Source organism: Hyla sarda, chromosome 6 (genome assembly GCF_029499605.1).
Source record: "Hyla sarda isolate aHylSar1 chromosome 6, aHylSar1.hap1, whole genome shotgun sequence".
NCBI classification, from domain to species: Eukaryota; Metazoa; Chordata; class Amphibia; order Anura; family Hylidae; genus Hyla; species Hyla sarda.
This window is the reverse complement of record NC_079194.1, coordinates 91,961,192-91,984,341: the sequence shown is the minus strand read 5'-3', so window position 1 is coordinate 91,984,341 and position 23,150 is coordinate 91,961,192. Positions and strand designations below refer to the sequence as shown.

General features: G+C 41.9%; 1 protein-coding gene across 9 annotated transcripts in view; it reads right to left on the bottom strand.

The window, feature by feature from the left end:
* Positions 1-903: 903 nt before the first annotated feature.
* FLNB (filamin B) overlaps positions 904-23,150 on the bottom strand; it is a 243,111-nt gene continuing 220,864 nt past the window's right edge. For all 9 annotated transcript variants that reach the window (XM_056524444.1, XM_056524445.1, XM_056524446.1 and 6 more), the window contains 11 exons: positions 22,572-22,775; positions 22,331-22,483; positions 21,103-21,225; positions 18,542-18,808; positions 18,183-18,320; positions 17,208-17,323; positions 11,460-11,592; positions 10,452-10,628; positions 7,469-7,687; positions 3,884-4,087; positions 904-2,526 (listed from right to left, as the gene is read on the bottom strand). In XM_056524444.1, the coding sequence (XP_056380419.1) occupies positions 2,339-2,526; positions 3,884-4,087; positions 7,469-7,687; positions 10,452-10,628; positions 11,460-11,592; positions 17,208-17,323; positions 18,183-18,320; positions 18,542-18,808; positions 21,103-21,225; positions 22,331-22,483; positions 22,572-22,775 (1,922 nt within the window). In that variant the 3' untranslated portion in view covers positions 904-2,338. The remainder of the gene's footprint in view (positions 2,527-3,883; positions 4,088-7,468; positions 7,688-10,451; positions 10,629-11,459; positions 11,593-17,207; positions 17,324-18,182; positions 18,321-18,541; positions 18,809-21,102; positions 21,226-22,330; positions 22,484-22,571; positions 22,776-23,150) is intronic.

Genomic DNA, 23,150 nt, shown 5'->3' with positions numbered 1-23,150 from the left:
CCTGTCTGCTTTAATGGGTGGAGTGATTGTTTGGTGGGAGAGAGATCAATCTGCAACAGCTGTAGGAACCCTGATTGAAAACCACACTGATTTGAATGGATGCAGCTCATTTATGTTTCAATGGGTGGGTGGCTGATGTGTGGGAGGGAGGAAAATGGAATTGTGGGATTTGTAGTAAAAAAAAAGAAAAGTCAAACAGGAAATACCAGTTCGCAAAAAGCTAGCCACAGTGTTATGGTAATCTCACAACATAGTCATTTAGTCCCAAGACAAGCGCAGATCCTTCCTAAGCATGTCCATTACAGTCTGCCAGGTACATACTAAAATCACCTTATGGTGAATAACCCCTTTAAAGTGTACCTGTCATCAACAAAAACTTTTATATAATGTAGATAATACCATTATATGTACAGCTATTGTCTGTGTGGCTATACGAGGAGTTCAAAAACAGGAAGTGAGGGCAGGACAAGCAGGGATCTGTGCAGGCTCCTGGCTTGTCAATCATCCTGATGTATGAGTCAGGAGGGTGTTATAGAGCCTCAGTGCACATTGTCCTGCTATTTTATTTTTTTTTTTACTGCACAGAGCCCTGCTTTCCCACCCTCACTTCCTGTATTTGGACTCCTCAGAGAGACATACATGCAATAGCTGCAGGGACAAAAATATACAAATTTTTTAAACCAATGTATATTACAAATATACATATAAGGGTATTATCTACATTATATAAAAAGTTTTTGTTGATGACAGGTACACTTTAATTTGCTATGTGACATAAAGCAAATCACATATGAGTTTTATTTACAACCAAGACCATAAAGTTGCAGTACCATGGACGATGCATGTGTACACAGATTTATATTTGTTCAATAGTAACAAAAACAAGCAGGGAAACTTTTTGCATTAGATACTAAACAATTTATTCCAGTTTATTGGTTTCTTTGTTTGGGGTTTACAAAGTAGTGAGTTTCACAGTGAGACACAATGCACAGTAAAAAGAATCATATACCTAGCTCTGCTTGATAGTGTTTCAAAAATAGCATTTTAAAAACACAGAATTTTTTTCTAGAAAAGTTTAATACAAGGTGACATTTTGCTATAAAGATATTTTACATAGAAAACAAAATCCATTTGTTAAAAAAATTATTTTTCTACCATTGAAAACCTTCCAGGAAAAAGTTTGCTACGCGATGTTCTACTTCATGGCTGCATGAATAAAATAGTTAAGGAACCATAATGGGAACGCTCAGAAGGCCAGCACCTGGGTTAACCTTGTTTGTTTTTTTGTTTTGTTTTTCCCATTTCTATTTGTACAAATATGTAGTAAATGAGGCCAATAAATAAAATAATCATAGACAAGCTAGTGTTGGATTTTAGATTAGTGATCAGGTTTAACATCATTTTTGTCTTTTTTTTCCCCCCACCAAATAGTTTATAGTATAGCCTAAAACATGATCTTACCATCACTCAAATAAAGGAAATTTTCACATACATGTGTTTATAAAGTGACCATATCTGATATACAATTAATAAAAGGTAAGCAAAGTTTTCCAGATATCTTGATATACAGAAAGCCAGGTAGAGGAAATGTTTATGCTTGATATGATTTGTCTTGGATACAATCATTAATTTTATAAAACTATAAAAAAAATCAAGCACTATGGGTAATTATAATCATGTCATACTTCTATATGTAGGCTTTGAGGAGGGTAAACTAAATTTTCATCAACTAATTGGTGGTTTTAATCCAAAAAAAAAACAAAAAAAATCTATACATTTCCCTATTATGTTACCAGCAATATAAGTTAGTGTTACTGAACGGAGAAACTTTTTACTGCCCAGAGACCAAACAGTGAGCCAAAGGTGCTATAGAAAGTACTAGACTCCTCACTACTTTTCCAAACTTTATGGACATTAGACTGAGGACTACAAGTTGGGATTATCAGTAGTTCCATTAGGTATCTAATAGTGAAGAAATAATTCCGGTTTTACTTCATATCGATCTTTAAAGACAATATAATTGGTCCCCTTTTTAAATGATTAATCAAAGTTACCAGGGAAAAAAAAGTTATTTTGCTTGGCATCCAAAGAGTTAAACAATATCAACAAGTATAAATAAGCCCTTCCAGCAGTAGAGATTTGCTATTAAATTACCAAATGGACACCTAAAACACATAAAAATTTTCACTTCCCTAGTATAAAAAAGTCACATATAAAATTACATTGAAAGTTTTTGTTTTTTTTCCGATCACGCAATCTGTAGATGTCAGCTCCATGCGATCAAATAAAGAAGATCTCTTGTTTTTGCTGAATCCCGATTTGGAAGGTTCTATACATTTTATGGGACGGAGACATGGAAGGGGCTGCCAGGGATGTGCTCCTCGCCCCATTTTACCACCAGAGTATAATCTCCTTTCTCCTTGACGTGGTAGTTGACGTTATATTGTTTATTTCCAAGATGTTTTACAGAGACTTCCTCACAAGGTATTGTGGGACCATGTACACCAACTAGTAACATGTTAGAACCTGGTGACAGAAAAAGGTGGAGATTAGGTCAAAATTTTGAAAATGTACTATAAATGGAGTCATTTCTGTAAAGGAAGACCATTTTGAAAACATAGTGGTGTGCTCCACACCAGGGGAAATCAAGCATTAGGGTAGGGTCACACGGGGCGCATCCGCAGCATATTTCACACTGCGTATGCCCATCGGCGCATCCGCAGCGTGAAATATGCTGCGAACGTGCCCCTGCCCTTAGGCTGGTTTCACACAAGCTTACTACAGACATATTTTGCCATCTTTATTATGGAGGTAAGTCCTGGCCTGACTGTTTTCTGATGACCCAGACTGGCAGCTGTCAGTTCATGTCATCAGACCCACGGTCAGGCCAGCACTTGCTTCCATATAATGGACCCATAAATGCACATGTAATATAATCATGTAAGACAGCCTTACACCTTGTTCAATCAAATGGTTGTTTGTGTATGAAGGACAAAAAATAAATAAATAAATAAATAAATAAAGAGTTCCAATCCTGGGTTCACTTTTCAAAAATCTCCTCTCTCTCCCAGATGCAGAATTCCATAACAAGGTGTATGGGTTTCCTAAACTGGACAACCCCTTTAAGGCTAGGTTGTAAAATGGAGCGGGTGGAGCATTGAGAAGGTTGGGGAGGTGGTGCATATATTTAGGAAGAAAGGCTCTTTAATGGGATTTGTAAAGTTCCAGAAATGTCACTCCCACCATAAATATTACAAAAGACCATGGGGGAGATTCATCAAGACTTGTGTAGAGGAAAAGTTGACCAGTTGCCCATAACAACCAATCAGATCGCTTCTTTTATTTTTCAGAGGCCTTTGCAAAAATGAAAGAACGATCTGATTGGTTGCTATGGGCAACTGGTCGACTTTTCCCCTGTACAAGTTTTGATGAATCTCCTTCCATATTCCCACATAGTGGGTTTGCAGCAAATTAGTGGCAAATTGTTTATTATTTTTGACAGATTTAACTCCTGGACTTGCTGGGGATTTAATGGCACTGCAATAGGAAATCTTTATAGAGAATCAATTTGGGCCAGGTAATATAAAGGATGTTGATGTTCAGAATTTTAAGATTAAAAATTATGTCTTAAAGTAATTCAACTCCACATATCGACATCCTATCATCTGGATGGACCATCAATATCTAATCGGCTGAGCCGCTGCTGCTGAAAGCACTATAAACAGAGACGGAAGCTTTGGCTCCATTCACTGTGTAGTGACCGTGCTGGGTTAGTGCCGCTCAGCTCTATCACTTAAGTAGAAGCTAGCTGCAGTAGCCCGCCATGGGCACTACATAGTGTTCAGCTGATCGGCTGGGGTGCCAGTGCTTAGGATAAGCTTACCTGCTTTACTGCAGTCTACAGTGAAGCTGCTCTTCTGTCCCAAGTATGCTTTTGATAGACCTGCTCCTTTGGATGTGACTTTACTGGCGTCAGAAGCAAACCTGGGTAGTGCACTATATACGGTCTCTGTTGAGGCACGAGTCACAGACTGCACTATTATAGAAGATGTTTCACTAAGACCACCGGCACTGACTAGTCGCTGACCTAGGGAATTAAAAATTGACCTCACATTTAATAGAGGAATAAAATGAAGATACTGCACATAAAGCTGAAGACAAATCAAACAAACATTACTGTTAAACCACATAACACAATGTACAAGTTGCAGCTCTGGTTAGGCAGTTATATTGGGAACACATGGTAACACTTTTTTGGAGGGGCAAGCTGTGCATAACTAGCTTGCTCCCTTACTGGTGAGCAGTTAAGGGTTAAGGAATATGCAAGCAATGTTTTTACCCCCCCCACTCCCCCTTTAAAACCTGTCAGTAATAGAAGTGGTATGTCCCATGGGTGGGGGGGGGGGGGGGGTAGGAGAGCACCAATCAGGTTGTTAATAGTTTCTCTGGCTTTCAGGGGCCCTCCCCTGGGTATTTATAGGGTGTCTCCCTTCCCCCCCTCAATCTGCCTAGGACCCGGAGTTTTACTGCCAGCTGGTATGTTTCTGCCCAATTTATAGCCCGGGTGGAGCAGGAGGGTGAGGGCTGGCATGCTCGCTTGTGGCTGAGCTGAGCCCCCCCTCCTGTTGCGCCCCCGGCGCCGGCGTTAGGATAGGGAGGCTGGCGGTTCTCTCGGCAGTCCCACTCTCCCTCACGCTGTAGTCTCAGTGATCCCTATCTCCCATCCGTGCCAAAAGCCCTCTCCCCCGTCCGTGCAATGAGCCCTCTCCCCTGCTCGCACAGGGAGCCCTCCCTCTCTCCCGTACCCTGTGTCAGTCCTGTGTGCGGCTGCTGATTTTTTGCTGTGTGGCCGCATGTGGGTCTGTCCCTGTTCTGCCCACTGCGGCACTGTGATAGGTTTGCATGTAAGTTCCGGCTAGCTCAGGGAGCCGGCAGCGCACCTGTCGCAGTGGCCCTACTCCGGAGCGGGTTGTGGCTCCTTATGAGCACGCTCAGCCTTCCTTTTCCCCTATGTTGCTGTCCCCTCCATCTCTGGGAGGTGGCGGCCCCTAGACGACCACTGTTTGTTTCAAATTCGCATCCCACCCCCTTTTGCTTTTCAGCTCTGGGGATGGTGAGATGTTCCTGAATACTTTGTATCTGCCGTGTCTTAAGGGTTGGGCCTGGGAGTGGGTAGCCTTGCTGTCAGCACCCGCTATTTTTCCTATCAGTTGTTGGGTCACTTGGTGGCATACACGGGTCGGATTTTGGTCGTCGATTTTGCTTCATTTTTGTTTTCAAAGGTTTTGCGCTGGCTTTTTTCGAGGCTATGTGGATTGGGGACTTCCTTCCTCCTTCTTGTCTACATCCACGGGACTTGGGAGTCTGATGTGTTTTTGGGTGACTATTTTGTGACTATTTGAGTTGAGATGTCCGTCGGTCCGAGACTGCTTAGGCGGTCCGGAATGCGAGGCTGGTGCTGCATGCGGGTCCATGAATGACTGCCTTTTCCGGTTGTCGTCCTATTGTTTGGCTTTGCGGCAGTGGGGGCCCTATTTCTTTCTGCAACCCCCCCCCCCCCCCGAATATTCGGTTCCGGTTTTGGGTGTTGCTTTTCTTTGGTGGGTTTGGGCTCTCTTTTTGTGTCGGGGCTGCCTCGGAGGCAGTGATAGCTGGGTTGCCGGAGTGGGTAGCGCAGCACGTGGGGCGCTGGCGATCTGCATGTTATGGTTGCTATATTCGCCCAGTTTGTGGTTGACGTGTGTTTTGTTTTGCAAGCGACTTTCAGCCAGGTGGTGTGGGTGCCGGGGCACTCTTGTGTGTATGGGCGAGTCAGAGAGCAGAGATGGGTCCTGGCGGCAGGAACCTCGGATTTCCTGGAAGTGGAAATGTGTTGGTGTGGCTCCGGGGGGGCTGAGGTGGCACTAGGTATTGGTGGTGAGCTTTGGTCGGTTGTCCCAGGACCGGTGTTGAGTATTTGCATGTCACAGGCTATGATCTCTGTTCCACTCCGCTGGGGAGCTCCTTATGGTGATGGGAACGAATTGCGTCGTTTCCCTGGTTTTCTCAGGGCTCCACCTGTCTGTGGTCATTCCTCGGGCGCTGTGGCTTGACAGTAGAGAGGGCACGCCAGGCGGTGACCACAAGCATGTCTCGCTTCGTGTGGCTCCGTTCCGGCGTGAAGGTTGGGTGTGTTCAGTTAGCAGAGGACTCAGACCGGTTTGCTCTGACCGGATGGTGTTCAGCTGACATATCTGGTTTGATATTTTCTTGGCGGGATTGCAGAATGGAATTGTGCTTGGTCAGTATCTCCGGGGTGGGGGTCGGAGCCCAGTATAGGGCTAACTGGTCTCCTCCGTGGTGGTAAGAAGACAGAGAAAGCGGGGTCAACCCGGGGTAGACATGCACACAGGACGGTGTGGCAGCACCTCTCGGGTTGGCAAGAAGCCAATCGGTGCCTTTGTTTACAGTTAAATTGTTATTTATATAAAGTAATTTTATAAATAAAGCTGTGGCCGATACCCACCCACACAAAAGTTAAATTGTTGTCATGTCAGTTATTATTTAATTATTTAATGTAGTAAGGGGGAGGGGGAGTTACAGCCTGTTAGGAGGAATTTGGGTCTCAACAGTCAGAGCAGAGATCCTTGTTCTGCATTACCTTCCTGAAGTGAAACACTTTGCACCTCTTTCCCCTCATTCCATGAAGGGGATAAAAAACCTAAATAATAAAAGCATTCAAAGCACCATTACAGGAGCTGACATTTTTAATAAAACACCTTAATCCTGACTCCCAACAGTTTAGACCCTTTTTGAGGGACATTGCAAGCTGTGTCCCAAGGAACCTCCTCACAATATCACTGTCCTAAATTTCATGGAGCAATCTTGTGGTGTCATACGAAACGTACAAGTACATTACAAACACAACCCTTCAGGAACTATACAAACCAGCTTAAAATAGATGCATGATGGGAAGTCAGGCAGTTACAATAAGTGAACAACTTCCTTCCAAAATTCTCACTATGAAATCTCCTTCTGGAGATATTCCGGGCAGACATTCTGCCTGCAGCTGGAGCTACCCAAATCCATTGGCGCTAGGACCCGGCAAACATACACCATCAGCATTGATGACAATACAGTCCGCATGTGGTTCTGCCGAGAGAATGAATCTGAACTTAGGCAGCGTGCTCAGTGCAACAGAATCCCACTAAAGCAATGAGAGGCTGCTGCACCAGAATTTCTCAGCTGATCTTTTTCTGCTCGAAGATTTGGTAGCGTGAATGGGCCCTACATGTTCCACATTTAATCTACATTAAAGGGGTAATGCAGCAGTTGACAACTTCGCACCTATCCACAGGATAGGGGAGAAGTGTCTGACTGCCGGGGGTCTGACCAATGGGACCCTCGCAATCTCCAGAACGGCACTTGACTGCCCCTGTGGATTGGGATAAACATCCAGATGTGTATACCGCTTTAAAAAGGCACTCACCTGTAACTTTAGCTTTGAATGGACTGCCAAGGATGTGATTGGGGCCTCCATACTTCACTCCAATGGTGTAATTTCCTGGGGCCATGGGAGTGTAAAGTACCCTGTATCCCTCTGGACACTCTTTACATTCCATTGTCACCTTTGAAGGACCTTCGATGGTGACGGACAGTGCCCCAGGTCCTGCTTTGGTTGTGTTGATTGTGAAATCAGACTGTTTACCTAGCAAGAAAAGATACAAAAGAAAAGTATCAATCTGTTCTATAGGAAAAGGGAAATATACACTGTATATGGACTTCAGGGCTACGTAGTGATATTAGGGATTTACGCAGCAATCCAAATAAAGGAAATATTGGAATTTCTACTAGTTCAGGTAGGGGTTATCTTGTAGAACTGGTCACCACTGTCCTATAGGGGCTTTCTGAAGAATATCACACTGTGTATTCCAGCTAGTTCCATCCTAGCAGCTCTTCACTCAGGGAGGGGGGTTGCCAGGCAGAGTACCCCTTAAAAGGGGTTATCCAGGAAATAGATATATATATATATATATATATATCTCAACTGGCTCCAGAAAGTTAAACGGAATTGTAAATTACTTCTATTAAAAAATCTTAATCCTTTCAGTACTTATGAGCTGATGAAGTTGAGTTGTTTTCTGTCTGTCTGCTTTCTGATGACACGTGTCTCGGGAAATGTCCAGAGTAAAAGCAAATCCCCATAGCAAACCTCTTCTACTCTGTGCAGTTCCCGAGACAAGCAGAGATGTCAGCAGAGAGCACTGTTGCCAGACAGAAAACAACAACTCAACTCAGCAGCTGATAATTATTGAAAGGATTAAGATTTTTTAATAGACGTAATTTACAAATCTGTTTAACTTTCTGGAGCCAGTTGATATAAAAAAAATTTTTTTTTCCTGGAATACCCCTTTAACTTACACACTTACGCCCTATATAAATATTTTTGAATATTTTGGCTTTGTGCACATTTTTGGCTTTGTAATTTTTTAAAATTGTTCTCTCAATAAGATATTAAAGCCAAAAAGTACATAAGAAATGATATCTGCAATATTGGTTTATGAAATGGAGTCATCACATAGACACAATGATTCATTGTTACATGGAATAATAAAGAATATCAGCTCTGTAACAGTGAACTGGCATTGTGTAAGGAACAAAAAAAAAACAACAACACAACAATGAATACATGGCAGGGCTTATCGGAGCGGCACAGGCTGACAGTACGGGGGACAGCATCATTTCCAGACCGTCAAACTGTCAACATATCTCTCCTTGGCCAGAAAGCTGTGCTGTCTGCCCAGAGCTGATATCTAACTATTCTTATCATGAGCATCAGGAAAGGACAGCAAACAGAAACAACTCATAGTGCAGTTATACAGTATGAACTGAAAAGGTCACTAAACATTTATAAATATACCCAGCTTGTCTACTAGAGAAGTATATGCAACGAATGAGGGTTTATCAGACCCTCTGAGTCAGTGTTTCCCAACCAGTGTGCCCCCAGCTGTTGCAAAACTACAACTCCCAGTATGCCCGGACAGCCTTTGGCTGTCCGGGCATGCTGGGAGTTGTAGTTTTGCAACAGCTGTGGCCCCCACTGGTTGGAACACACTGCTCTACGTGTACAGTATTTATTTAGGGGATGCACATTGTATAAGTCTAAATTGTTCCACTTCTGCTACTCTCTTCAGCCAATCAAGTTTAAGCTTTAGTTTTGAGTGTGAAAGGGTACGATGGCGCCTACCAAAATAGGATGCTGCTGAAGCACCGCCACTATTGCTTTGCTAAGGAGGAGCACATATGGAGCAAGTCAGACAAAAAAGGTAAGTATGCATGTTTAGAATGTAGGATTACGGTTATAGTGATGCTTTGAGTGCAGTGTCCCTTCAGCCTTCTTTCAAGTTTTTTGTCCGAACTCTGAAATACCCCGTTAAGAACAATTTAGGGGGCATTTGGGGGTAAACAGAGATTACTATATTTCTAAAAGAACATTTAAATCCTTTTACAACCTTTTGAAATCAAATAAGGCTGAATCAGAAAAGATTTTGAAGGCTACTGTGGTGTCCCGGTACTGTATTGCATACCGTACCTTGTATGGTGGTCCCCAAAGTCAGAGTTACTATGTTCAGGTAGGGTCCTCCAGGTGAGACAGCCCCTAGTTGCCTTCTCCTTCTCTAATTTTATAGTGTTTATGTGTATATATTTAATAATGCATATTAGTATAATTACCTTTATAGCATCGCAGGACCTTCGGTCATGTGACTATGTTAATTCCTTTGGGTTATGCTTTAGGACCTTTCAGAGGCCACATGGTGTGGTCACATGTCAGACCATGATCCTTTGTACAGATAATTGACAGAAGTTTTGGACCAATCAGCTTAAGGCCAGCCCCTGCCCATATAAGGGTGCTGCAGCCAATGATCGCTCTCTTGGGCTCCGGATCATCGGAGAGTTGAGATCTACATAACTTGCAAAGACAAACCTAGGCCAGAATCCTCCCAGCCTCAGCCTGAACTAAACCATGAGTCCTAAACTAAATCCCTGCTAAAGCTAGCGTGACTACTGGACCGAAACTAAATCCCCTAAATCCAGTGGAACAGCGCATATCAGTCTCCGGACTTTAAAACGCTCAAGGTCCCAACCACTGTCAATATCTAAGAGACTTTGCTTGTAAAGAGACTGTTCCTGTTATAAAGCCTGCATAAAATCTTCAGTAAAAGTTTCAACAGTTTTCAGCAAACTCTCTGGTTGTGGACATTCACTTATTTAATACCTCCCTACCGCTCTTGGGACGGGTGGCGGTAGGACAAGCATTACAGAGGAGCCCCACCCTGGCATCACGAATAGAAAGGGTTAACCAGGTTAACAGAAATTGTCAGTTATGGCTGACATATCTAATGTGTATAGAGCCAGACCTTACAGTGATCATTATGATAATATTGGATACCATCCTAATAGCACTCACATACCTGTAACCCCTTTCTCCAGTCCAGCACCATAAGCAGTGACAAGAGCAGGGTCTCCCTCCTGTCCTGGTTCTCCCACACGCACCTTGAAGGGGCTGCCAGGTACATGGCTTCCATTAAACTTGACATCAATAGTGTGTATGCCATTTTCCCTGGGAATGAAACGCACTGCATACTTGTCTGCAAGAAAAAGAAAATAAATAATAATAATAAAAGTTTATTTATTTATTCATTTTTATCTTTGTTATTTAAAGGGGTTATCCAGTAAAAAACTTTTTTTTTATATATATCAACTGGCTCCAGAACGTTTAACAGATTTGTAAATTACTTCTATAAAAAAAATCTTAATCCTTTCAGTACTTATGAGCTTCTGAAGTTAAGGTTGTTCTTTTCTGTCTAAGTCCTCTCTGATGACACCTGTCTCGGGAAACGCCCAGTTTAGAAGCAAATCCTCATAGCAAACCTCTTCTAAACTGGGCGTTTCCCGAGACAGGTGTCATCAGAGAGCACTTAGACAGAAAAGAACAACCTTAACTTCAGAAGCTCATAAGTACTGAAAGGATTAAGATTTTTTAATAGAAGTAATTTACAAATCTGTTTAACTTTCTGGAGCCAGTTGATATATACAAAAAAGTTTTTTCCTGGAATACCCCTTTAACATGGCCGTGCAGCCTACAACAACGGATAACTACTGCAAGGTAAGGGTGCAGGAATGCTATTTATATTTCAATGTCTTGAAAGAGATAAGAACTGGAATATCATTTAGAGAAATGCCTCTCCTAATACTTTTCACCCATTTTATAACTCTCCCACTGTATATGTTTATTTTCAAAATGAACTGAGGGTGAGAACATGCAATATGGAAAATAGGCACAAGATTGGGCAAAGGCTATGCCAAATTCACAAGGTGCTCACTGGCAAGACAGAGCTTTGGCCCCTATAGTCACATATATAGGACATATCTCCAAATACTATATAAGTTGTTCACATGTTTTACCACTCTATCCTTACCTGGTTCCAGCTCAGAAACATGGCATTCCTCCACAGCTCCTGAGGGACTGTGCACTTTGGCATCAATCTTGCCCTTTGCACCATTTAGTCTGATGGCGAATGACACCGGTTGATTGACCTTTAAGCCAGACTCCTAAAAATTGAAATATATTAGATATCTAAAAAAACAGATAAACTCACTGACTATAAGGCTTAGACAATAGAGAACCTGGCCTAATATGTTAATAGTATAACTGGGCCAATACACAGGAGAATTATTCAATGCCAGCTGTGTTTATTTGGGTAGGTACTTAGGTAGACAGCGTAGTAACTAAAAGACATTGGTCCATGCCGACCTTCTTACCCCTACCCACCATGTTATATTTATAGTACAGGTATCCTTCTGGAAGTTTATAACAGAAAGAAGTCCATTCTCCTATAAGCCAAAACTGCACAAAGTAATTGCGCCATTGTGCTCATAGGAGCAGTGAAAGAATACATCAGACTCATAGATAGCACTTCACTGTCTCTCTACTTCCAGCTCAGAAGTGCAGACTTGTATTTGTAATATGCTGCCATTACACTGGGCAATCCAGATGAAAGATCCTCTTCAAGGGTACGTTCACACGGGTGCAGAAAGTTAGGTTGCAGAAAGTTTCTAGTTTCCGCAGAGGAAAATCTACAGCGGACCAAATTGACGTCAATGTAATCTGCTGAAGTCAATGTAATCTGCAGTTTTAGTTAGAGCAGTGGTTTTCCAACCAACGCTAAAAGGGGTACTACAGTGGAAAACTTTTTATTTATTTTTTATCAACTCGTGCCAGAAAGTTAAACAGATTTGTAAATCACTTCTATTAAAACATATTAATCCTTCCAGTATTTATTAGCTGCTGAATACTACAGAGGAAATTCTATTCTTTTTGGAACACAGAGCTCTCTGCTGACATCATGAGCACAGTGCTCTCTGCTGACATCTCTGCCCATTTTAGGAACAGTCCAGAGTAGGAGAAAATCCCCATAGTAAACATCTGCTGCTCTGGACAGTTCCTAATATGGACAGAGATGTCAGCAGAGAGCACTGTGGTCATGATGTCAGCAGAGAGCATTGTGTTCCAAAAAGAAAATAACTTCCTCTGTAGTGTTCAGCAGCTGATAAATACTGAAAGGATTAAAGAAATGTAATAGAAGTAATTTACAAATCTGTTTAACTTTCTGGCACCAGTTGATTAAAAAAAAAAAAAAGGTTTCCACTGGAGTACCCCTTTAAACTCACAGCAGGAAACTAACTTCTGAATCCACCTGTGTCAACATAACCTGAAAGGAGTATTTCAATTTCAGCAAATAAATAAAAAACCAATAGGGGGAATTTATCAATACTTATACCAAAAAAATGGTGTATAAAAAATGCAAAATTTTGCTTAGTGCTCTCAATAGTTGTACAAAACAGATGAAAAGCAGAGATTTTTTTTTAAAACCAGAAAATGCAAGCCTAATAAGTTCCCCCTGTTAAGTAAATGATTCTTATGTAAGCAGCTATGCTTAGCATTTCACCCCAGATCGTAAATATGTTGCAGAGGAAAAATGTTTCAGTTCAGTAATTTTATATATATTGCAATTGGTTTGTTTTATGAAGCTGTCATTTTATGTCTTCAGTAATTGTTTTCAATATACAGTTGGATCGCAATATGATTTACAGTTCGCTGTGAGGTGGAAGTGTGGGTTTAGTGGTTTCAGTAAAGGCCAGGGATCACAGAAAATATTGTAATGCTGCAGGTTTCTATGATAGATGATTAAATAATTGGTTCAAAAATGTGAGGTCAATAATAATCATAAAGGGCCCCACAGCTTTAAAACCTATACTTTGGTTTACCAAATATGCAGCGTTCCCTAGTATGAGCTAGTAGCTGGGATCAGTGCAATGGCGGGTATCAGAGGAGGCCAATCTTTGGTCTCCTTAGTCCCTGGAATTTTTATTAAAAGATGTGCCTAGTTAATATACTGGAAGTAGCTCTAAATCTGGAAAATAATTATTACATTACAAAGACCTTAAAAGGAGAAGTATCCTGCCCAAAAACTTATCCACATGCCCCATTCCCGGAGAGAGCTAGAGCCCCATGCAGGAGATTTCGGGGGGTGCCATCGGTCAGACCCCCGCAATCTAAAACTCATCCCCTATCCTGCAGATAGGGGATATGTTTTGGGGCATGATATACCTCCTTTAAAGGGATTGTCCAGTTTACAAAAAACATTTTCACATACTCTATTAAGGAATTCTGGGTTAATAGAGGGTGATACTCTGTTCAGCATCCTCCTGTCTTAGAGGGGACAGCTGCTACAAGTGTACCTCTTTCTCTGGAGGACCTGTCCTATCCTGCTATACACAGACAGCTTGTAGAAGGACCACAGTGTAATACTGAATTCTCCCTGTGGTGGCGCTGCAAGGAAACTTAAAGGGTAACTCTCATAAAAAAAAACTTTGATATATTATAGATTAATGTATACAGAATAACTTTACAATTGCATGTTATTAAAAAAATATGCTTCTTTCTATTTAATTTTCCACTTTGAAGAAATGACCACTAGGGGTCTCCCTACCAGTCCTGGCAGCAAGCATTTCAGACTCATGCTGGAGTCCTAAACACTACGAGCTGCCAGTCTGCTTTGTTCACAAAGGAGAACACTCAGAGCTGCCAGCCTGTTTTGTTCACAGCCTGTTTGGCTGTGAACAAAGCAGTCTGGCAGCTCTGAGTGTTTAGGACTCCAGCATGAGTCAGAAATGCTTGCTGACAGGACTGATCGGGAAAAATACAATAGAAAGAAGCATATTTTTTATTAACATGCTATTGGAAAGTTATTCAACATTCATTAATCTAAAATATATCAAAAGTTTATTTGACGAGAGGTACCCTTTAACACATAGGGCGGCTTCACACTGCAAACTCTCTGGACAGAATTTCCACTGGAGATCCTGCAGGCACCAATAAGACTACATTGCTGTTTCTACAGACGGCAAAGCATCCCAGAGTAAATCAGACGAAAGATCCACTCAGAACTGCATTACGGTCTAAGGGGAAGGCAATGCGGTCCACACGTTCCTATCGCTGCCCGTGAGATCTCCAGCAGAAATTCCATCCGGAGATGCCACAGTGTGAACTAAGCCTTACTTAGCTATTTCAGCTGATCGCAGGGGTCTCAGAAGGAGGACACTTTGGGATTAGTTTATTGTCAGTAAGTCCCATGTGACATGTTAAAAGATGTTGCATAAAAGGTGAACTTTTAAGAAGAACTAGTGATACCCTAACAGCCATACAGAGAGTAAGATACCCTAAAAGCCATAACACAAGACAAAGCCCATGTAAGAATGAGCCATTTCTTGTAAAAAGTATTGACTAACAAAAGTCATCTGAAGTCTCATTTATGGCCTGTTATACAGGCAATTGTCGGCTGAGCAAGCTGATTATTTCCCCATGGAAACGACCCAGTAATCAGCTGACAAACGAGCTATCATGGATTTTTCAGCTGATTTCTGGGACTCCCTGTCTAAATGGGATGTGAAGCCAGCAATGATACAAGTAAAGGGCTGCACAAACCCTAAGATGTGTTGTGGTGGCCCAGTACGAGAGGTGTTGTCCCGTGCTCCTGCTGTCCTGTCAGGCAGCCTCCTTCAGTGTCCCCAAGGACCCCTGCACTTGTTTCCCCATTGTAAATGTGTTTTACCATGTAAAGTGTTATAAAATGTAATGTTGCTTTAAGAGTGATACCATGTGATATGTCATCTGATTGTTACCCAGGAGGTACCAGTGATCAGGTGATCCCAAGAGGGACCTATGGGCTCCCTGCTAGTCTCCCCCATATAAGCCCTGGGTGGAACTAGCTTCTATCTCTTAGAACTCTGCTCTTCTGCTAAGCTGAGGTCCAGTGCAATCGTGCCTAGCGTGCGTGTCTAGAGTGGAGGGGCAAGCTGTGCATAACTAGCTTGCCCCCTGACTGGTGAGCAGTAAGAGGTTAAGAAATATACAGGCAAGGTTTTTAGCCCCCTCCCCCGCCTGTAAAACTTGCCAGTGGCTATAGTGGTATGTCCCATGGGTGGGGGGAAGGAGTGCACCAATCAGGGGTTTAATAGTTTCCCGGGCTTTCAGGGGCCCTCCCTTGGGTATTTATAGCTGTGGTGCCTCCCTTCCCCCCTCAATCTGCCCAGGACCCAGAGTTCTGCCCTCCCTCCCTCCCTTTTTTGTATCTCTGTTTATTATAAGTCACAGCTTGGTGGTAAGAAGACGGTGAAATCGGAGTCAACCCGAGGTAGACCTCCACACAGGACGGTGTGGCAGCACCTCTCGGGTTGGTAAGAAGCCAATCGGTGTCTTTGTTACAGTTAAATTGTTATTTATATAAGTAATTTTATAAATAAAGCTGTGGCCGATTCCCACCCACGGAAAAGTTAAATTGTTGATGTGTCAGTTATTATTTAATTATTTATTGTAGTAAGGGGGAGGGGTAGTTATAGCCTGCTAGGAGCTAATTGGGTCTCAACAGTCTGTTGGAGGCCTCAAAGTCAAGTCCTGCAGCCACCATCAATTCAAGTAAGCTAAAGTCACAGCTTTATGAGTCAAGTCAAGTCAGTCCCTGTCATCTGTCAAGTCAACGTAGTCTGCATTCAATTGTCCAGTCCTACTACAAGTCCCAGCAAGCCCTTAAGGTCTCTGCGTCACTGGTCACCTCCTTGGGCCCTGGTTGAACCGTATAGACTTTATCAACCGTCTACCCGCAGTAAAGCTACTGTTGTCCGTAACTTGGCATCGGAGTCTTTATTGCACCGTGTCTAGCCCAGGATCCACCTTTGGGTGGTTAAAGGCTAAACCACACCCTGGCATCACGAATACAAGGGGTTAATGCCATCTGCCCCTAGGGTAACAACATCTGCCCTGCACCACACACCCCGCTACCACAGTGTAAAAGGCTCAATGAATGAGTACTGATCCGCTAGATCTTACAGAGCAGAACCATATCTACAAACCATCCATTTCCAGCTAAATGCTAAAGAGGGACTGAGCTTTGCAGCACTGCACAGTTACATCTCTGTACAGATGTGACAAAATAGTCACATTTGGTCCTCCTCTAACAGGTAACTGCATGAAGAAAACCCTGTCAAAGGTCTTTAAATGAAACACAAGAAACACACCATAATGCCACTGTAACCTATTAAGAACCTTGTGTAGGGCCTAGGGAACAAGGGAAGGGTAGGGGGCAGAAAAAAAGCTTAAGGGTATGTTCACACAGGCATTGACTGAAGCATGGGGAAAGCCATGGCACAGCACTGCACACAGACAAGATTTGTGCCCAAGTGCACATGCCCTGATGTATATCCTGTACTAAAGGAGCGGCACCACAAAGGTAACTGGGCTCAAAATTATTAGATTTTTTTATTAGATTAAGTGAGACATAAGCACTAGCTAAAGTTAATGGAGTGTATTATAAAGTCCCTTAAAAAGAAAATTGAAGGAAACTTGAGTGATTGCAAGAAAAAGTGACCATTGCCACCAATCATGCTACAGCTTTCATCCTCTAAAGGCCTTTTGAAAAGAGAGCTAAAATCTGATTGTTTTCTATGACTAACAGTGTCAGTCCCCATGTGCTATCTGTATGAGATGAGATTCTCGCAGTAATATGAGTATATCAATGATATTTTAGTCACACACTTCCTAGACCTGAAAACAAGGACTTAATGGGTCACCAAGTGGCAGACAGAAGCGATGCTTCCTTGTGCCTCACCTGAAGACTAGAGACAGTGAGCCGACGGGCGTCATCAGAGGGAGCGATGATCGGAACCATAAACGGGCTTTGCGGGATATGTTCATCGTTGAACTTGATGATCACTTCGTAGTCACCTAAAATAAGGGATAACAACAGGTTACTCACAGTATTAGTTATACAGATCAGGCAGTATATAAACATATTTTGTATGCATAACCATTCTAGATACTGTATAAAGCTGCATTCTGTATAAAATTCCTATACACTGTGCTTTCACTACAAACATCTACAAATAGGGAAGTGAGAATTTACCTAAAGGAGCCCTATACACACACACACATTTATATATATATATATATATATATATATATATATATATATATATATATATATATATATATATATATATATATATATATATATCAGCTTTTGGCCAACAGCTATTCCTCCTGATTACCCCAAGTGTACATGTGTTATTAAAAGTGAGGGGGTTAAACTGCTGCCAGACATCTCTGGCAATGGCATATCTACAGGTAGAACAGGAAGTCTATCTACATGAAGAACAAAAATATCAGGCAATGGCACATAAAAAAAAAAATCAGTATTGGAGTGCGGCGCCTGTAACCTACCTATAGCATTGACTTTGGGGGCTTGTCCTAAAAGTATCAAGCAAAATCAATATGTTCTGCCATAATTTTGTGCAAATGGCAGCAAAATGCAGAGACACATATTGGTGCTATTCAGGGGCCCATTGGGGGGGATCCACATATTCTACTGTCAACCAGTCGGAGCATGCCCATTGTCTATTGTAAATTGTCATAGGCTGCATTTTGCAATGAGTGTAATTCTGCTAAAGCTAATTCTGGTCACTAGTGGCATATTGTACACTAAGGTGTTATAAAAAGCCCAATATAACTAAATGCTTACCAATTTGCATTATAGTTTATTTAGTTCATGCATTACAATATTTAAGGACTAAAAAAATAAACATACCAGGCTCTTGAACAACATAAGAAACCCCACAGGATCCATCCTTTCGGTCGTCAAAGGAAATCTCTGCTTTGCTTGGCCCTTCCACAGCAATGGAAAGTCCTCCAGCACCTGCTTCCCGTGTCCATATGCTGAATTCAGCTGTAAACAAGCAAGAGAGAGTAGTGTCCATGTAAATTATTCATTCTTATCTCCTTCCTTTAGATCTTTCATGTCTCCATTAGATTTTGCTCTTTTGGTCTTCTTTTTACTTTGCAGAGCCATAGGATATATTGTGTTCATCTTATGACATGAACTGAAATATTCCATTCATTTAAATATGTTAGAATAATACAAATGATATTACTAGATGAGTTTCCTACCTGGATTACCAGCCTCCCCTCTCTCCAGGCCAGGACCTCCTGCCTTGACTTTCTCAGCTCCTCCTTCTCCCAGTGGCCCCACAGTAAACTGGAAAGGACTTCCGGGCACGTGCTCCCCTCTGTACTTGACGCTTACCGTGTGCACTCCCATTTCTTGAGGAACAAAGCGCACACAACATGTATTGTGGCCAAGGTCAACTATTTCGGCATCATCTGTCCTTCCTGAGGGGCTGGTGACTTCAGCAGACAGTTCTCGCATATCGATTTCTAAGAAGACAAAGTGAAGGTGACTTCCTATAATGTCTCTAAGAATATCAGCTAAATGTCTCCAGCACTGGCCAAGCACAGAAAATGGATGTCATCCGCGGGAAAGGAAATTATTCTGTGCGCAGTCAGCATGCCTCATGCTTCAGTGGCTTGTCTTTGAAAGGTCGAATGAGGTGGGTTCCCATTTTTACCCATCTGTATTTCTGCAGATTATATGATAGTCTTAAAGGGGTTGTCGGGGATTAGGGGGAAAAAAAAGCCTGTGTGTGATTTTCCTCAGAAACACCATGACACTTGTCTATGTGTTGCATTACCTTGAGTTGTGCTTAATTGTTATATGAAATACGGCCCTAAAGACAAAAAATGGCGCTGCTGGGGAGGATGGGGGGCGAGGACCCCTTTTTTAGCCATTTAACAAACACCAGAGACAATTGTGAAATGTACTGCAGTATGAGGATTGCAAAACTCCCAAGGGTGATAAAGGACCAAGGACTAAATTTAGGATTATTCCATATGGTCTGATGTAATTGTGCAATTTTGGAAATAATTCATCACGTGCAGACTGCATCCTGTAAAATGGTTAGCATGGCCTTTTTTCTTACATGTAATTCAGAATAGTACAATGTTCTCAAAGTTTTACATAATGGTTTTTTATTTCAATATAACCTAAAAGAACCTTTATAAGTACAATAAAACGGAAGCATTTAGGACATGAGCAAAATCTATTTATTGGGATAAAGCAATGAATTTAATGTAGGATATAATTATGATATCAATGATATTGGGCAAATTTCCCGCAAAATGGCTGCATGCAGTCTGTCCTGCTGGCCAACAAGCCATATTGGTAGACATGCTTAGTATTATACACACACCCTCCTCCTGCCCTAACGCCTTAGCCGCCCAGGTCAATGGAGAAGCGGGAGGAGACTGAAGAATCAGCTTCTGACCAGAGTGGGGCACAAAAGGCAGAGACTTTGAAAGAGCCTCTCGTGACAAAGCCAATAGGAACCAAGTAACTATGAAAGGACAGGACAGATTGAAAGAAAATAGTGTAGTTATGGCACATTTTTATAGAGGCTATTAATAAGAGTAAAGTAGAAAAAAATCATACATGTTTTAAAATTTGCAACTTCTTATGACAGAGATAGAGAAAATCATGGTTTCAGTACTGAAAGTGTAATTTGCTCCTACTGTACCTAAAAGGAATACTTTGGGAAATAAAAACATACCCCCTATCCTAAGAATACGGGATAAGTGTCAGATTGCAGGGGGTCCAACCACTGGGAACCCCCCCAATCTCCCATATGGGGCGCCGACTCTCCTCCTGAATCAGGCCTGTTGACCACTGCATGTAACAGCAGCAGACATGCCCCCTTAATGCAGCTCTATGGGAGAGCCGGAGTGCCACTTCGTGTGGTGGTTGACATGGGCTATTTGGATTGAGAGCCAAGGCCCTGTACAAGAGATCGCCGGGGTCCCATTCAATCTGAAACTTATCCCCTAACCTTAGGATAGGGGATACGTTTTTATATCCCGGTGTACATCTTTAAGTAACTAGTCTGTGTCACATTGCTTAGGCCTCATATACCTTACAGAGGCTTCATAGAGGAACATGAAGTACATGTGGCCCTGTATTACAGTGCCATAGGCATCTTCTGTGCTGACAAAGTGCTCTATATGTATTTCTTGGTGATAATACCTCTGTAATAGGGCATCTGATCCAACCTGTCACAATTTTTCTTTTGTTGAATTCTCTCTGTATCTGGCTGCCACCCTGGCAAACCCAACAGCTTCTTTTAAAGTGAGGGTTGTCTTGGAGAGGTAAACCATTTAAAGATTGTCATAGAGACATGTCATAAGTTTTGATCGGTCAGGGTGCACGGTGCCGAGCTCCCAACAGAGTGCAGGAAGGAGCAGGTAGAGCACTTCCCTCCCCATCTCTCATCTCGCTGCAAGAGACAGGCTTCATATGCGCTTACCTGAGGGCCTCTCCCCACTTCTTTAAGCAATCGGTGGGGATCTCAGCACCCAGACCCCAATTGATCAAGACTTTTGTCTGATTTCTATAACATCTGAAATATTTCATTAATTGATAGTAAACTTGTGGAGAAATCCTGTAGACTCTGTAAACTATGTAAACCAGCCACAGTTTATTAATCCTTTTAGTAGGCACAGCTCAGGCTACATTGTTTCTTGGCTTGAGTTTGCACTTGTAATGAAGTAAATAGTATCTCTAAAACATTTGGTATTACATATGTAAAATGAGAACCTACAGATTTACATGATAATCTTACCTGGTATTTTTAAATTAAGCTCACAAATGCCCCCTACTGTAGCAACAGAAGGGGCCTTTCTCCGTCGTGTAATACTCTCCTTTATTCTTCCTTCTCCCGTTACTTTGGCAGTGTAGGGGCTTCCTGCAAATATATGAAATATACAACAATTAAAAAATACACACACAATAACTATCCTGTTCAATACAGATCTGATTGTTGATTTCCATAGATAAACAGGTTACAGAGAATTATTTCAGGAACACCAAAGTCACTTACAACATTGATGGAATATCCTTAAGATAGGATATAATTGTTTGACTGATGGGGTTCAACCTCCAAGATCACTGAAAATTAGCACAATAAAAGAGATGGGGAGAGTGGCTCTACCTGGTACTGTACTCCATTGTGTCCATTTAAGTAAATGAGTTGAGCTGCAATATCAAGCAGAGCATCTAGTACATATACAGCCCTTTCACTTTTTGGATTAGTCCCAGAGGTGGGGTTTCCATGATTAAACAATGATGTCACATTGTAAGGATAGTCCATCAATGTTATTATCTTCAGCATACCCTTCTATTTCTTGATAAGCAACTCTACAATATGAGGAAAGATTAATCCAAAAGGTAAGTAGAAAAAGACGCACTCACCCAATCAGTTCTCTTGCTTGGTATTTATTCATACTTCATATACTATGAACAGCAGCAGTGAAAAGATACAGCTTCCCCAAAGTGCAGCGTGCAGAGCATCATAGGCAGGGACTTCTCACCTGGACAAAGCAGCTGCTTAACGCCTGTCTGTTTCCTCAGGCCCCTTGTTGGTCACCAAGGGGGCTGAGGAAACACAGACCGGCGTGAAATGGCCGCCATTGTCCAGGTGAGGACACTCTGTACGCTGAACTTTGGGGAAGCTGTATCTTTTCACTGCTGTTGTTCATAGTATAGGACGTTTGAATAAATACCAAGCAAGAGAACTTATTAGGTGAGGGCGTCTTTTTCTACTTACCTTTGGATTGATATATGGACTTGAAGTACACAGATTGCACCACCCGTATCCTCACCACCAGCACCCGGTATCACAGTGCTCCTACAGCCACATTACACTTCAGGTGACCACCTAAGAGACGTGGGCAGTGCCGAGCAGAGCTAAAACAACCTAGAAACCATGGTGAAGTCAACTGTGCAGCATTGTATTGCTGACCACACACTTTGAGTCAAAGCTTGGGTGCAAACTGCATGATAAGTCTTACCTGGGACATGTTCATCGGCAAATTTGATAGAAATGATGTAAATTCCTGGCTCCGTTGGGCAATATGACACCTGGCAAGTACCATCATCCAAGTCTTCAGTCTGAATATCAACTTTGCTGGGTCCTTCGACTGCTAAGGAGAGTCCACCATAACCTAAAGAAATTACACAAATACAAACATTATCAAACATTAAAGAAAAATGTATTTAATATGACCAAAAGGTAAAAGGAAAATCACTGACCAGCTTCCCTTGTGTCCACCACAAAATCAGACATCTCATATGTCCGTCCCTCTGTTAACCCTGGTCCATAAACTTTCACTTTGGTGGCATCTCCTATTTCGGACTGGTATACCATGATGGATATAGGGCTGTTAGGCACGTGACGACCATTCTTTTTAATGCTGACCAAATGCTCTCCTACTTCTCGTGGGATGAAAGAGATACCTGAAAACCAGAAAAACAGGCGCTGGAAAAGGGAGACTCAAATGGCAAGTAGGACCATCATTTACTGCTTGGATGAGAAACCATACTATGAAATATTCTTGAATAATCATAATCCTATTATAAGGAGAAAAAAAATTATATAAAACCTAAATACCGTACTTGAAAACATTCTATTTACTTTTCCTTTCTAGCTTCATACTTATGTAAAAGAGTATATAATATTATTATCTGTTGCCATGTTCCTACAGAAACCCATAAGGGAAACAAGTTCATCTTTCTTAAAGGGCTGTAGGTCATGACTTTAATCAGAGATCAATATCACAGATCAATAAATCCAAAGATTAAACAGTATGGAGACCATCACAAAAGGTAATA